Source organism: Melanostigma gelatinosum (assembly GCF_949748355.1).
Source record: "Melanostigma gelatinosum genome assembly, chromosome: 1".
Lineage (NCBI taxonomy): Eukaryota > Metazoa > Chordata > Actinopteri > Perciformes > Zoarcidae > Melanostigma > Melanostigma gelatinosum.
Genome location: NC_136634.1, coordinates 2,421,180 through 2,438,355, shown reverse-complemented (window position 1 = coordinate 2,438,355; position 17,176 = coordinate 2,421,180). Strand labels below are relative to the sequence as shown.

The 17,176-nt window shown below is 44.7% G+C and overlaps 1 protein-coding gene across 1 annotated transcript in view; it reads left to right on the top strand.

Moving 5' to 3' along the window:
- Positions 1 to 17,176, top strand: part of LOC306777031 (metabotropic glutamate receptor 8-like) — a gene marked incomplete at both ends in the record, with an annotated part of 71,910 nt that overhangs the window by 12,911 nt on the left and 41,823 nt on the right. The window contains 1 exon segment of the mRNA XM_079267977.1: positions 9,978 to 10,194. Within this exon segment, the coding sequence (XP_079124103.1) occupies positions 9,978 to 10,194 (217 nt within the window).

The following is a 17,176-nucleotide window of genomic DNA, read 5'->3' as shown; positions in this document are numbered from 1 at the left end:
ATGTAGATGAAATATAAAAAGTCAACAGTCATTGAAGTACCTTCAAAATAGTATTTAAGTATATTACTTGAGTATTTCCATCTTATTCTACTTCTCCACTCCTCAGTCGACTACGTAAATATTGTACTTTTCACTTTACCACATCTCAGAGGTAAATGTTGTACTTTTTACCACATTTCTCGGACAGCTCCAGTTTCTTCATCCACGTCCAGGTAAAACAACGTATCTCCAGATGTGTTGACGTTGAATGTTCGTGATAAACTCTTCACTTTGAAGTGTTTTCTCCCTAAGCCGTCTTTCTTGCTATTTCAATTACGTCCACGACGTCGTGTTTGGGTTTGGAGTGAGTTGAAAGCCTGGAACGTCCTGTACAGACGCTAAAGGTAGCCTGAGACGCTCCGTGGTGTAGCTCAGTGCCCACCGTACGATAAACGCCATCGACTGGTTTCCATCCAGCAGGATTCACAGCCTCACTGTTGCTGTTTGGCCATTAAACCCTTCCCTGATAATCAAAATGATGGAGGGTGGAGAACCCCGGTGGAGACGAAGCCCAGCTTTTAGAAAAACCAATCGAGCAAATATCATCAGAACAGAAAGTATCCCATAAACCCGTAAAGTGCTTTGGGAGGCGTTGTGTTGTTGGATCAGACTTGTGTAACGGGGCCTCAGCATTGTTTTAGATCCAAGAAGAGATGCACAACAAACACAGACTGAAACAAGTTTTCCTGTAACTCGTCTTTAACACTCTTCACATTTCCTGGTTTCTCTCAAAAATATGCTAATTTTCTTCTCTCTTCTTCCCCCGTCTGTAAAACCTATAAAACCTGCAGAAATCCAGCGTCCGCCCACGCGTTTAATGAGAACCCTGCTCAGGCTCCACAGCCCCCCCCCCCCCCTAAAAAACAACAATTACATCTCTGCTGCTCGAGCCCTTTGTCTTCTAAAGAATGGTCAGTAATTAGCTGCATTGAGTGTTTGCTCTGCAGACAGAGTTGTACCTCAACGCTGCCGATAAACTGAAATACTGAACTTCACTCAGCCGTTAATGAGGAGGAGGAAGAAGGGAGGATGATGATGGGGAGGATGACAGTTTTAGGACCGGAATTGATTTCTTTTATGCATCTGAATTGTCACATTTAATCTGACCAGTACTGATTATTTAAGGTTATTATTTAACACAGATTTTTGGGACGAATCCCTTAGATTTGACTTTTCTTTTTTACTGAAACATGTTTGCCACATCTTGACATTTGAAACAAATACTCCTCTTCGTAAACGGTTGATTTGTAGCCGACCGCTAACGGACTCCATGGCAACATTATACTTCCTTTTAGGCCTTGAGCATCCATCACATAGAAGTAAGACGAAGAAAAAAAGGATTGACAAAACCCATTATTAATAATATTATCAGACTTTGAAAAGTCCTTTTAAAGAAGAAAAAAGTGCTTGTCAATAATAAAAAGTATTTTTTTCTTCTTTTCCTCTGTAGTTGAGATCAAGTATTTGATGAGGCTATGACTTTATCGTTAATGACGTTAAACATGTAAAACTGCTGTAATGCTCGGTGAAGCAGCAACAGTCTTCAAGGAGCACGTCTATTTTCTTTGGCTCACGTTCCCCTCGAGGAGGAAAAGTTGTTAAATGAGCTCCAGATCATCATTACAGCAGAGAAATGATCCGACCCGACAGAGTGAGCTTTCCATCAGCAGGATGGAGAGATATAAAGAGGAAGAAGACGGGACGAGGCAGGCAGCTGCTTCGCTCGGCCATCAATTAAAATTGTCGGGGTGAAGCTAACGCTGGAGCTAATGAGCGGCAGCCATGAAGATGAATGTCGTAAACATTCCCGGCTGGTGAAATGATGGGAAAAAAACACGCATCTCATTTGGGATCAGTGCAGGATCTGTGTGATGAAACTGTTAAACGTGTTTTGATGGTGTTTTTCACCTCAGCGCTGAGAGACGGGCCTTTTCATATGCTAATGTTTTTGAGCCGCAGCACGTTTTCAAATTAGACCTGCTGAAGGTTGGTAGACCTGCTGAAGGTTGGTAAACCTGCTGAAGGTTGGTAAACCTGCTGAAGGTTGGTAGACTTGCTGAAGGTTGGTAGATCTGCTGAAGGTTGGTAGACTTGCTGAAGGTTGGTAGATCTGCTGAAGGTTGGTATACTTGCTGAAGGTTGGTAGATCTGCTGAAGGTTGGTAAACCTGCTGAAGGTTGGTAGACCTGCTGAAGGTTGGTAAACCTGCTGAAGGTTGGTAGACCTGCTGAAGGTTGGTAAACCTGCTGAAGGTTGGTAGACCTGCTGAAGGTTGGTAAACCTGCTGAAGGTTGGTAAACCTGCTGAAGGTTGGTAAACCTGCTGAAGGTTGGTAAACCAGCTGAAGGTTGGTAGACTTGCTGAAGGTTGGTAGATCTGCTGAAGGTTGGTAGATCTGCTGAAGGTTGGTAGACCTGCTGAAGGTTGGTAGACCTGCTGAAGGTTGGTAGACCTGCTGAAGGTTGGTAGACCTGCTGAAGGTTGGTAAACCTGCTGAAGGTTGGTAAACCAGCTGAAGGTTGGTAGACTTGCTGAAGGTTGGTAGACCTGCTGAAGGTTGGTAGACCTGCTGAAGGTTGGTAAACCTGCTGAAGGTTGGTAAACCTGCTGAAGGTTGGTAAACCAGCTGAAGGTTGGTAGACTTGCTGAAGGTTGGTAGACCTGCTGAAGGTTGGTAGACCTGCTGAAGGTTGGTAGACTTGCTGAAGGTTGGTAGACTTGCTGAAGGTTGGTAGACCTGCTGAAGGTTGGTAGACCTGCTGAAGGTTGGTAGACCTGCTGAAGGTTGGTAGACCTGCTGAAGGTTGGTAGATCTGCTGAAGGTTGGTAGACTTGCTGAAGGTTGGTAGATCTGCTGAAGGTTGGTAGACTTGCTGAAGGTTGGTAGATCTGCTGAAGGTTGGTAGACTTGCTGAAGGTTGGTAGACTTGCTGAAGGTTGGTAGACCTGCTGAAGGTTGGTAGACCTGCTGAAGGTTGGTAGACTTGCTGAAGGTTGGTAGACCTGCTGAAGGTTGGTAGACCTGCTGAAGGTTGGTAGTTCTGCTGAAGGTTGGTAGATCTGCTGAAGGTTGGTAGACTTGCTGAAGGTTGGTAGATCTGCTGAAGGTTGGTAGACTTGCTGAAGGTTGGTAGACTTGCTGAAGGTTGGTAGACCTGCTGAAGGTTGGTAGACCTGCTGAAGGTTGGTAGACTTGCTGAAGGTTGGTAGACCTGCTGAAGGTTGGTAGACCTGCTGAAGGTTGGTAGTTCTGCTGAAGGTTGGTAGATCTGCTGAAGGTTGGTAGACTTGCTGAAGGTTGGTAGACTTGCTGAAGGTTGGGAAACCTGCACCTTCATGTAGGACCGGTCTCTGACTCCTCTGATGGAGTGATACAGCTAGTGGTGGAGGACAAACTCAGATCCTTTGCTTCAATAAAAGTACCAATACTAAAAATAAGTATCAATTAGCATAAGAGGAAAATACTCACGTAAAATACAAGTATGTTGTAGAAGTAGGGCCCCATCACCTCTCCAACATAGGAGCAAGACTTTGTAGTTGTCTAGCTCTTGCTTGTGTCTCTTTGTGGTTGTTTTGCCACTTTTAATTATAGTTGGGAGTCTCTTTGTAGTTGTTTTGTTTCTCTCTGTAGTTGATTTGTTTCTCTTTGTAGTTATTTTGCATTTATTTGTGGCTGTTTTGCGTCGTTTTGTGTTTATTTTCAGTCTCTTCGTAGTTGAATTGGGTCTCTTTGTGGTAGAAACCCCCAACGACTATGAGACTGGGGAAAAACCATTCTCATCATCGTTGGGGGTTTCTTTGTGTCTCTTAACAGTTTTTGTGTGTCTCTCTGTAGTTGATTTATTTCTCTTTGTAGGTATTTTGCATCTCTTTGTAGTTTGTTTGTTTTCAGTCTCTTTGTAGTTGTTTTGCTCCATTTTCATAGTTGTTGTGAGTGTCCTTGTAGTATCTTTGCAGCTGTTTTGCATCTCTTTGTAGTTGGTTTGTGTCTTCTTGTCGTTTCTTTTGCCCATTTTATAGTTGTGAGCGTCTTTGTGGTCTCGTTGGAGCTGTTTTGTATCTTTTTAGTTATATTGTGCCGCTTTGTAGTTGATTGGTGTCTCATTGTGATAGTTTTGCCCCTTTTTCATCGTCGTTGTGAGTCTCTTTTAAACTGTTTTGCGTCTCTTAGTCAGTGCTTTGGTCTCTTTGTAGTTCCTTTGAGCCTCTGTCGTTGAGTTGCTGGTTGGTTCGTGTCTCTTTGAGTGACATTCTGTAGATGTGTGGACCTCAGACACTTTGGGGTCCTTGTGCCCGGTATCAATCCATGCCTTCATGAGTCAAACATGTACATTTAGCATCAAATTCACAGCTTTAGTTTTGCTCTTTAAATTATATAATTATGATTATGTGTCCTCATTTTATATCAATTGATCCACGAGACAGCAGCTTTATTGCTCCGTCATCGCTCTTCTGTCTGCAATGCAAACGATGAATACATCTCTCAGATACATTCATGTATTATTAAATAGGTTTCACACATCCAGCGTCTATAAGGTAATTATGAAAGACTGTGTTGAGATATTGAATGGAGGATATTGTAGTGAAGGGTGTGGGAAAGTCCAAATAAATTGCTTGCTTGTTTTCCTTTTTTTAAAATAAAATAAATGATAAGATTCAGCCTCTCCAGATCCAAACAATGTCCGTGATACATGAATAATGAAGCTGCTGTGCGATGGGTTTAAAAACGCTAATTTGAAGCAATTGAATCGCTGCTGCTGCTGGTTGATGTCCACATGTATTTAATAATTAATAGTGAACTGATTATTCACATGACATGAACTTAAACTGAGCAATGTGAAAGCAGATGGAACTCCACATACATAAAGGTGTTTCATTGTCGCTGCTCATGAATAATTCAGTGACGTTCTGTGTGCAGAGGCAGCAGTTAACCTGTGAAACTCTGTATTTTTGAATGAAGTAGTTGTTTTGTGACTTTGTTTGGGCGCACAGAAACAAAGCTTAAAAGTACCCATATCACACCAACAACAACTTGCTTTTTTAAAATGTATTTTGGCTCATTTTATTTATTGATTTATACAAATAAAAGCTTCATCATGATGCGGAACAGGTACGATTATGTTTCTCAACTGATGGTAATTGAATATAACAATAAGCTCCAGTAGTCAGTATGTCTGAGTTCTATATTTATTTTATTTCATTGTGTGAATTTGGCGCATTCATGTTCCCCAGAGGATGAACCCCTCTGACTTTGGTGAGCTACACTTTGTGTTTGGGGCACCGGCTTCAAAGCAGCAAGTGGGTCAGTCAGTGTTTGAGGCCTGGATGTGTTAAAGTGCGACAGCCCATATAAATACTATGTAAAGAAGAATATACTTACAATGCAGAACAGGCTGCTGGAGTTTCTCTCGGCTGTCGGCTGCTGACAGAGCGGTTGCCGGGGTTGGTTATTCCCCGTCGACTCAACCTGCTGTGAGAGAAACAATCTCTCCTTTACGCATTAAATGAATCTACCGTTTAATCAGATAACTCAAACTGAAGACTTTTAAAGACTTTGACACAAAGAGTATCGGTTGTAGTATCATGATGTTTATTGTTTAGACATTAAAACATGACGAGAGAAGACCTCAACAGCAGGAATGCAAGAAACAAAATGAGCCATTTTCACCCACGTGTACAATCCTACCGTCGCCTGAAGTTTTGCAAATAGGTGTGAAATCGGAACGTTTTTTCATTCTTGAAACAGCGATGTGGTCCCGTAGAATCCTGCAGTTTTTGCCACGTTGGTTTTGGTTCGCGGTCTTCTTGGGTCTTCTTGGGTCTTCTTGGGTCTTCTTGGGTCTTCTTGGATCCGGCAGTTTAGATTGGCTCGAATCTGACGGCAACCTCCGGGTCTGAACAAAGTGAAGCCAACGCAGAAGAGCCTAAAACTTGCATTCTTTTATTATAATTATAATTTATTACCTCGGTAAACATGAGTTCATGGTCTCAATCTCTAGTTTCAAGTCTTCTTCAATGTCCTTGTTTTCGTCTTCCAATGTTAACCCTTTCATCGTCTGTTTTTCACTTCATGAATTATCTTATTCATCATTCGGTTGCACTTAGCTCCACCCTCTTGTGTCACTTCTGGTTGCAAAATAACAAGATGGCGACAACCTAATGTGGAACTCAAGGCTTCAAAAGCGCCAATGTCCACTTCTTACAAACAGTCTTTGGTCTAATTATCCTCAGCTCGAGTTAAGGCCGCTTCTGAGTGTCTTCTGGTCTCTTTCTGATCTGGTCTTCTTCCTGTTCTGTTCGGTCTGTCACAGATTACGTAATCTCGTCCTTACTCGTCATATTTAGCCGCTTGGGCAGAAGCCTGCGGCGTTACTCAGCTCAGTGTCTTTTTGACGCTTGAGGTTCTTGAGTGTTTAACGTGAGACGGTTGCGGTTAGGTTTAGGTCAAATGAAATGACTTGGTGTGGGTTTGATCATGGTTTGAGATAGAAGCCTGTCTAAATGACCTAACTTAAGCTAGAGACGTAACATCCTGTGGCTCAGTGACACAACGTTGTCACTAAAAGTAACTCAACTTTTGATTTCTCTCTTTGTTCCTTTTGCACGACATTGCGCTTTGGGAGTGAGAGCAGGTTGCAGATTAAAAACACCTGTGTTTTGAACATCTTCAGAACGTCTCCTTTGTAAAACACACTGAAGATGTGACGACAACCTAAAGCAGACGTTTACACATAAAACACACACAGTACACATCCTCCTCAAACAACTCCACGCCGGGCGAGGAACACCCACATGCCCACCTCGGTATCTGACTGCGTATCCATAATGCAGCAGCTCCTCTCCGCACTCCACTGAGCTGGTGGACACGAGTGGAGACAATATTCCTGAACCGAAGGACCGTCGTCGGAGCCGAGCACTTTACATGATCCCCTCTGGGCGGAGACGAGCCGATCGCTCTGCGTCTTCAGCCCAGTGAGGATAGAATCTAAGCGTTAAAGGGACAGTCCCTCCAAAAACAATAGAAATCTTATAGTGTTCACCGGATGGTGTTACAGGGAGCGGATCGCTGGAAAAAATGAAAGCGTGTCAGTAAAAACAGACTTTGACGAAGTCCGAACGAAAGCTGATAAAATGTTAACAAAAGTGGAAAATTCTTAAAGCATTTCCCCCCTTTTTGCACTGATCTGCTTACATGTTTCGGGACGCTCCACTCTCCTTAACGCCACACGATAGAATGACGTTTTCTGGGACCATAGAGAGCCAAGAGAGGTGAGTACGAATCACAACTTCAACCCGTTTTCACTGCCAATGCGTCAAATACCACAGTTTGTTTCATCATATTCATTTTTCAATTCGTTTTATTCTGAATTGTGTCTTTATATGATTGCATAATGTGTTTATTGTCACGCACCAATCACCGAGTCAAATTCCTTTTTGTGTGCAAACAAACATGGCAATGAACCGTTGGTGATTCTGAAGCGTCCCAACACGCTGGGAGCACTAAACACTGACACTTGGTCCCGTCGGTCGTGAGTCACGTTAGGCATTGGTGTCGTTGGTCACGTGACTCATCAGAGTCACTGGTAACGTGAGTCGTCTGTCACTCAAGTTAATGTCAATCACCCTCTTCTCCCTAAACCGTACAAAGTGGTTTTGCTGCATTAACCCAACTTCCTGTGAAGATGGAGGTTTATTTTGAAAAGACACAATGTAACATCTGTATATTGAGGCGTCCAAAGTGACGCTAGAGCGGTACGTAGAGGGGCAAACGTTTGACGCTGAGGAGCACTGACCAAGCATTGGCGTGAGAACGTGTGTTGACATTTCCTCTTTTTTGGGGATGAACTATTCCGTTACATCTTTGACGCCTTGGTGCGTTTGTTTGCAGCTGAGGCGTCGTGTGTTTGTTTGTGGTGGATCCAGCTCCTGCGCTGTTGACACCAAATGAGGTTCTTGGCAGCTGCTGTGTTCTTTATTTATCTATTTATTTATTCATGAGGCCAAAAAGCCAGCCGGCCACATCAGGACCAGCTGGCTGTGACGCAGAGCCAGCAGCAGCAGCAGGACGGACACATGAGACTGTGTCCTCGGACCGGTCGGCCGAGCTCAGAGCGACAGCAGGAGTTCAGTCAAATCGATTTCTGGCTGTCTGCTGGTTTCTATGTCTCTCCGATGAATAACGAGGCTAAAATTAGGACGCATTGGCGCATTGGCTCCGATAGTTATTTCAGACTTTGGGAATGAAGGAAAAAAAAAAAGATGAAAACATTTGAATCAGGTGGAAGCAAACATGAGAATCCTCATCAAACATCTTTTCAAAATGGTGTTTGTCCAAACCTTTGGTCGACTCTATTTTACATTCTGGTAAAGATCCCAGATCTGTCAGGTTGCATTTGGGGGAAATGCGTCTCTCAATGATGCCGGCAGCACGTCGACCATCTCTCCATCCGCACGATTCTGATTAATATTCGAAAATAATTATGTAGTAACAAGACGATAGTAAAATGAGTCGAGGTTCTGAACAGTGATCTCCTGTCCACTTGTTAGCAGCCGCCATTTTAAAAAAGCAAGTCACCACAGATTATTAACTGAAGGAAGTAACGGTTGAATCTCTTCCGCTTGTTGTTAACTGGGATCTTATTTCAGGCATCTGACCGAAAACCCATTCAGGAAACATCTATTGACGAGGAACCGTAAAAACCAAAAGATGCGGACTTCTTTCCGGGGTTCTCTGGCTCCTTCCTGCAGCATCTCGAGATTTCCGATCAGACAACGCTGATGTGTCCGTCTGGCAATCTAACGCGGCCGTCGGACAAACGGGAAACGCCTGAGGTCTCCAGAACCCGGTGCAGCATCGGCAGCTCGGCCGTCTTCTTTGTGTTGTTGAATAAGCTTCCTGTCTGACGGATCAACCGGCAGCGCTCCGATAGCGTCGCCTCTCAGACAGCTTTCTATTGACAGTCGAGGCCTTTTTTAATTTGCCGCCTGTTCGCCGTGCGAGTCGAGCCCGCTGACATTTGTATTGCTGCCAGGCCCTCGGCCGTCCGTCTTCTCCCTCCTCCGTGAATCCCGATGAGGCGTCCGGGCGGCGCTCGGCCTCCGCCTGAAGTGAAATCAATCGGCCCTTCAATCCTCCTCTATAGGACCATTATGCAGCCCCGCCGGGGCCTGTCTGCTGCGGGATCTACGACCCGATCCGCCTCCCGAATTCAGAAGAGCAGAGCTCGCTAACTCGACCCTGACAAGGAACTGAGCAGCCAGAGGAAGGTCAGCGCTCGGTTCAAATCTCAACACACACGCTGCAGGATGTCCAAGTGGAAGATCCCACCATGAAGATCTGTTTGACCAAGGCTTGATGGTGAAATAAAGACGGTGTCATTGTTTAAAGATTGAGTTTTCTTGTGTTTTAACGTTCTAAAATCCAACTGAAACCTTATTTATATCAATTCCACAGGTTTGTGTCACTTTATCACATATTAGGACTTCTTTGGTGGTGTCACGTATTCAACAAGACATATTTAATATTCAACATGTAACATAATGTAGTTTGGTAAACACAGTTTTATAAGGTATTGCAGTAAGGCGAGACTTTTATGGTGCCGCCGCATAACGCGCAGAGACTTTAATAATTGTACATTCTTTTTTGCTCCGTGAGAAACGCACATTTCATTTGTTTTCCTACAATATCTTCTTGTAACTGAATCATGATGATCGAGGTCGTTCTGTTAAACAGGAACACTAGATGAGGAATAGTTCATTCTCCTATTTCAATCGAGTATTTCTACATTAAAGGAACACTTCACCATTAAAATGATTATTTATATCAATGCGATAGACCAGCGATAGACTGATATTAAAATGTCTTGACTACGTCTAGCACGGCTGCTGTTTCCCGCCTTCTGAAGCCAACGGTTGACCTTTCGTTGGTCTCTCCGCAGATCCCTCAGATCAGCTACGCCTCGACGGCCCCGGAGCTCAGCGACAACACCCGCTACGACTTCTTCTCCCGCGTGGTTCCTCCGGACTCCTTCCAGGCCCAGGCCATGCTGGACATCGTCACGGCGATGGGCTGGAACTACGTGTCGACGCTCGCCTCCGAGGGGAACTACGGCGAGAGCGGCGTCGAGGCCTTCGTCCAGATCTCCAGAGACTCAGGTAGGGAAAGGACGAAAGAAAAACCTCGAGCGGGGAAATTTGAAAGAGTTTGTTTCGCTCGGAGATTAATTAAATGCCCCCGTGAGTGATGGAGGACATGCAGCGTGAACAGCCACTGTGGGTTTCTAAGTCGCCGTGCGTTGATGAGCGGACGGGAGGTCATGTAATTGACTCGTGATGTAATTACAGCAGAGGTCTCCTCGGAGGGTCACTGTGAGGTAATCAGACTCTGCTCTCGCTGATTAAAACGTGATCGCACCCAGGAGCTCTGACACTGATTGGATTGTAAAGGGTGTGTTTGAGATTCATCAGCTGTAGCAAGCATGTTGGAGATCAGCTGTGTGCGTGTGTGTGTGCGTGTACTCTTCTCGTAGACCAATTGTATGAAGATGCTTTAATTAAGCAGAGAGCAAAAGCTAAAGTTTGTGGTTCAAAATATAGCAGTCGGCGGGGCATAAAACAAATGCTCTGTTGATCTACTGCGTAGTCTAACAATGGCGTGTCCCCAGAACAGAACAATCATGACAGAAGCAGAGAGAACTCAAAAAATCACACCATTATAATGTCATAAATCATAAAAAAGCAACTTTGTTTTGGCTGCTTTTTCTGACCGAAGCGTTCGTTGCACATGATGTGTTCAAGGACCGTCGGAAAGACGATAATCTGATGATAATCATGGTTTTTACATCTTCTGCCTTTGATGAACAGTGTAGTTGTGGCAGCTGTCTAAATAAAAGGTGCTTTTCAATCCTTGCGGTGGGTTTTGGGGTTCAAATGGAATCGCGGAGTTGGAGAATCCAGACATCCGTCTTCACCAGCGCTTGGTCAGGGCCTCATCTGAACCCATCGGTGGTCGGAAAAAGAGCGGGAAAGTCTGCTTATGTTGGATGGGAAGGGGGGGTTGGATGGTCGATATGAAAAATGAATCCTATTGTGACTTTTTCGGGGGGCTTCGTATGAAACCACATGAGCGCTTTGTGAATTCAACGCACCGACATAAGACATTTATGAATTTACAGTTGATCTGTCTGGAGCTCTGCTTCAGTAGAAGCCGTTTCCTTTATGTCTGAGCTCCAATGAGCCTCATGTTTCCTTTTCCAAACTTTGAGTTCACGATGACAGAAAAACACCAGTTTCTCTGAAGTTACCTTTTCCGTTACGAAAGAAAAAACAGAAACAAAATGTTCTGTCGAATTAGATTTCCCCTGCCCAGCACGCTCTCCGGTTCCTCGCCGCCACATATTCACCTGCGACGCTGCTGTGACCACAGTGTAGATGGCAGCAGCAGCTGTAATCATGACGAATGGCTGCGATCGAGGCGTTTCTAAAAAGCTTCAGATTAATAACGAGACGCTGTGCGGAGAACAGCTTTGGCTCCTCTGTGGCATCAACGAGCTCTGTCCACACACACACACACACACACACACACACACACACACACACACACACACACACACACACACACACACACAGCTTCATTAGCAGCCCCGAACATGTATTTCTGTCAACAGGAATGAGGCGTGACGGTATGAAGCCTCCTGCTGGAGGACATCATCTCTGATCAGAGGATACATTGATTGGATCTGATTAGCTTCTAATGGGTAGATTGTGGGAAAGCGCTTCTTTCCTCAATATCCACTTGTGTTTATTAAATTACCTTCTCACGCGACAGAAGATGACTCATTAAAAATAAACACGTGTTTCAGCTCCTGGTGTGAAAAGCCTCATCGTGTCGCGGTAATATTAGCCTCCAACTGTTTTTTATCACAGCTGTTCAAAGGCAGCTGTGTTCCCTTAAAGGGAACTTCATTTAATGTTTCACATCTAAGTCTGGTAACAGGTGGGGAGTTCGTGTGTGTATATATATATATACCTGAGTGACTCATCTTCTGGAGTGTCTTCTTAGCGACACATAAGCATAAAAACACAAACTGCTCCTTAATGTTATTAGTATTGTTACTTACATCTTGCAAAAGAGATTTTTCATCTCAATGGGACTACCTGCTTAAATAACCGAACGGTTCAATACGAATACGCGTACTGTTACACCCGTAATATATATTTATATATCTGTCGAGTTGCATTGTGGGTAATGTAGCAACAAGGAAACAGTGGTGATGAGATGTGTTCTGCTGCTGCATTGATTGCACTTCTGTTAACTGCCCATCGTGAGTCTATTCGTGCAAAGTCGTCCAATGTTTACTCACACAGCGGTTTGTATGATACATCGTGTCTTTCGTAGGAAAAGGCAAGGAAAATGAGGAGTAACGTTTCAGTCAGATATCCTACAAACCATTGTATCAGGATAGCTTGAGGGGCTGCAGGACAGTGAGCACTTCTACTGATACTGTCATTTAAAGGAGCAGTGTGGAGGATTCAGTGGCATCTAGTGGTGAGGTTGCAGATTGCATGCAGCTGAACACCCCAAGTCAAGACGAAAAGGAGGAGGTAGTGAAGTGAAGGAGGTATGGAGGAAAGGAGGAGGTGGTGAAGGAAAGGAGGCGGTAGAGAGGACAGGAGGAAACACGTCTGTAAGCTAACTTCCTGCGTCCACTGATGACGTCATCCAGCTGCTGAGACAGATGTTGCTGATGTCACCTGAGTCCCACAGATGATGTAGACAATGGACACAGGATCACTGCAGCCCGTCTCCATGACAACAGCTGCAGATCTCCCAGATCCGAGCACCCCCCCCTGAGAGGAGTGGAGTCGACATCAGGTGTGTGTTCGTGCGTTAACCTGCAGGGGGCGGAGCTGCGAGACAACCAACAGGTGGAGCGAGCCTCCTGACCACCTCCATCTACTACTACTACACCCTTGGCTTTAAAGGGACATTCCAGTGATTTAACAAACCAAGACAGAGAAGGAAAGAGGGAGGTAGTGAATGGAAAAGAGGAGGTGGAGGAGAACATAGAAGAAAGGAGGTGGAGCAAGAGAAGGAAAGGGAGAGTTAGAGGAGGAAAACAGGAGGTAGTGGAGGAGATACGGAGGAATCAAGGACCTAGAGAAGGATAGAGGGAGGTATAGAAGGGAAAAGATGAGGTAGAGAACAACATATAGAGCTAGAGGAGGAAAGGGGGAGGTATAGGAGGACTGGAGGAGGTAAAAGGGGAAGGAGGAGAGGAGAAGGTAGAGAGGAGGAAAAGGGGAGATGGAGGAGAGGAGAATATAGGAAAGGGGGAGGTAGAGAAAGAAGATTTCAGGAGGTAGAGAGAGGGAAGGAGGAGGTAGGAGAAGAAAGGAGGATGTATCGAGGATGAAAGGGGGAGAGTGCGTATGTGGTGACGCTGAACTCATTTTACATATTAGGACGAGATGTCTCATCAGTTGCTGGTCAGCCGGCGAAAACAAAAGCGGTGCCACTGAAAGCATTTACTCAGAGCTCAGGTAACACGGATTCTGCATTCATTCATACAGTTGGATCTGATTTGCCGAAACGACTGCAGCAATGGCAACAGAGCAATGCTAATAACAGCCGTCTCCCTCTAAACGCAGCCTGTTCTGAACTGCTCTTCATCCGTCACGATGTTCAGTCACCGCTCTCCTCTTTTCATCGCTCCAGATGAAGGTCAGCTGATCCTCCCGGTTCATAATCAATCAGCGACACCTGGACCAAACCTCTGGGGAAAAAGAGTCTCTGCAATGAACCCAGGTGGGCCGACTTCAGATGAATAGTCAGTGACCTCATTGGCAGGCAGAATCTGTCACAGATTAAAGGACTATTTACATAATATCACCGCAAAAAGATTTGATTTTTTCCTGGAACTTCCCCGTCTCAGTCGTCCCCGTTCACGCTTCTTTAAGTCACCATTTCCTCGGCTTGGTAATCCTATTAAACACAGATTAAATATCTGTTCTTGTCCATTTGCCTTTGAAGTCTTTGAACTCTCTGCCGTCGGCTGCTGAAGGGGTTTTTATTTATTTGTCCTGAACTCCAGAAAGCCTCGACCTCCTCTACGCTCAGGTGACACTGATACGTTCTCCTGGTGTTACGGGCAGGGAACCCAGAAAGATGACACTGGAAACCATGTCCATGTTGGCACTCATTATGTGAGGCAATGCAGGCCCACAGGAGTGACCCTCATGGGTGAGAACCCACTTCTTATATGTGCTGTGGACAGAAAACCGCTTTCACTCTCACGTTTGTTACTAAATCCGTTGATCTGTTTTTAAATACGTGTATGTTTCAAGTCTTCTTCAATACAGCATGATGTTCATTTAGTACATTATGGTCCATTTAGAGTCACACAGACCATAAAGCAGGGGATGCTTTAGGGCGGGGCTACACAGTGATTGACAGGTCGCCACCAGAGACGCATACGCTGTCTCTACGTCACTCCTCCACACTCCAAATATGGTCACTTCTGTTCAATTGTTGCAAAAAAGGAGATGGTGACGGCCGTAATCCAAGATGGCGATGACCAAAACGAACCAAAGCCGAACTCGAGGCTTCAAAACATCAGTCCATGTTTGCTAATCCAAATGCTAATGCTGGCAACAAAGCATAATAAGCGTTAAAGGAAGTAAAGGCCTAAAGGAAGTAAAGGCCTAAAGGAAGTAAAGGCCTAAAGGAAGTAAAGGCCTAAAGGAAGCGTGTGCAGTGAAGGGGGCGGAGCGGCGGGACTCACCGTTTGATTTCTGAGCGTAAGAAACAAAGTCTTTCTGAACATTGTCGCCGAAACGAGAGCTTCCCCGCCAGGAGAAGCGGGATCCTCGAGCTCGCTCAGCGGGACCTCTGGGCCGACAGCCGGCTGACTGCTGTTTGAACTCCGAGGCGCCGCTCGCTGCCTCCGACTGCTGAATGCAGCTCCGCAGCTGCTAATTATACGCTCGTCTTCAAAAACAACGTGAGCAGATGTTGGTTTGAGAAGCCGCGGCGGCGTCTGTCGGCCAATGGCTCGTCAGAGAGCTGCTCTTTTGTTTGTCGGTTCGTCTCTTGAGTGTCATTTGTTGTCGTCTTGAGGCTGAACAGTTCACGGTAATCACAGCTTTGTGACAAGAGGAGCTCTCTGAGGAGTTCAAGAGTGTCAGGCCTGGAGACGGAGAAACCCCCAACCAATGAGGGAGTTTGTGGTTTTTAATATTTAGTTTTTGCCCTCTGGAGTCCGTCTGATGATGAATGTATTTATTTAGATATCACGAAGACACGAGCTGAGAGAAGTGTCGATGTCTGGATTCATGTTTTAAACTGTGAATTATTTGTACTTACATTATTCCAAACTTTAAATTGTTGTTGACAATGTGGCTTTGTCAGGAGAAATAACAGGATGCAGAAAGGTGTTGAAGCACAGGTGTGTAGTACTAGTTTGCACATGTGCAGTAGCGATCAGGCAGTATTCACCTATCTGGTAACGACGTGTTGTCTTTGGTCCTGTGCATAAATGAGCTGATAAATGATAATATACAAACGTTTATACTCGCCGATACCTGATCCAGCATTCTGGACTGTATGACGGTTATTTCTGATACTGGTATCAGAAGAACTTTATGTAATACAACAGCTCCCAGAATACCAGGGGCAGCTATTGTCTCAATGAAGAAGTCAGGCAATCATTTACCTTTTTACTTCATTCTGCAAGCAACCTTTAGTCTGCAAACGGTGAGAGTGAAAGTCGTTCAGCAGCTCTTCATTTCTCAGTCCTGACTGTTTATTACTTCCTGTCTTATTCCAGATTGATCCGCTGCCAAATAACCACCACGATGACCGTTGTTTCCTTTTGTAGACGCATTTTGAATGATAGCCGTGAACGTCGAGCTCATCGATGAACACGTTGCCTGTCCCTGTGACTCCTCCGTAACAGAAGTTAGATTATTTTAAGGTGAAGCTGCAACAGCAAGAAAGCTCCGGTTTGCATCCGTAACTTTATACAGCATTTCATAATACTGCAATGATATAAATATAACAATACCTTCATCAGTGGGTTAATGCTGGGTCACTATTGTGTCACCTCACGACTTAATATACATTTTCTTTTCAGTGATTCATACTCTTTTTTTTAAGTTGTATTATTATTTTGTGCTTTTATTTTGAAATTATATGAAGGCCACTTTGTTTCTGAAAATCACAAATGAAAAGTAAAAACCAGAAGTGTCCAGAAAGTTCTTTATTCTTATCGTTCTTCCGTTAGTTTCAGGAAATGAACTCTAATAATAATAATAACTTCAGCCATCGTTGGGTAAACAGAGAACAGCTGACCGCCGCCGTTCATCTGCTTCCTGCTCGACTCCGACTGAGCCTTTGATGTTTTAATGAAGACAACGTGTCACAGGAGAGAGTTCTCTTCTTCCTTTCTCGGCAGCAGATACTCCTCATTCAAACAGATTTCAGTGGAATACTCGTGTGTGTGTGTGCAGCAGATTAAATGGAGGATGTGATGCCGTTGTGTTTTCCTTCTTTAGAAGAAGTGTGAAAGCCTGCAGGAGATAATCTGCTTTACTTTCTCTTCTTTCTCTCCGCTCCTCATCCTCTTCCATCTCATTCCTCCCGTACGTCTTCATCCCTCAAACTATTTCTTTCTTTCTCCCTCTCGTATGAGAGTCGGTACTTCCTGTCTTGCCTCACCTGTCTCTGGTAAGTTGTTGGTGGTTTCCTTTGGTCCTTTCAAGCCTCGTCCTGGTCGTCCATTCGTCCAACTCTTTTCCAAATCCCTTATTGTTCTGGAGAGCAGCATTTTGTTCTATGATGTGGTTCCTGTCCTGCTGCTCTGCATTCAGCCGGTGGAGCGGATGAATATTTCATGGCGAGGGATCCCTCCACCTTTCCTCCCCCGGGAACAAGATGCCAGAGCAAAGAATGAATCATCTAGAAAGCAGCTCACCTTTTACGCAAACAGAGGAAACACGCCCCGTCCGTTGGCGGCGGCCAATCGCCGAAGAAGTTCAAGAACAAACTGAGAAAGAGACTGACCATATCTCACAAAAGCAAAAAATCTGAAATAAATTTGAGAAATTTGAATTTAAGGTGAACTGGATGGTCCAGTTT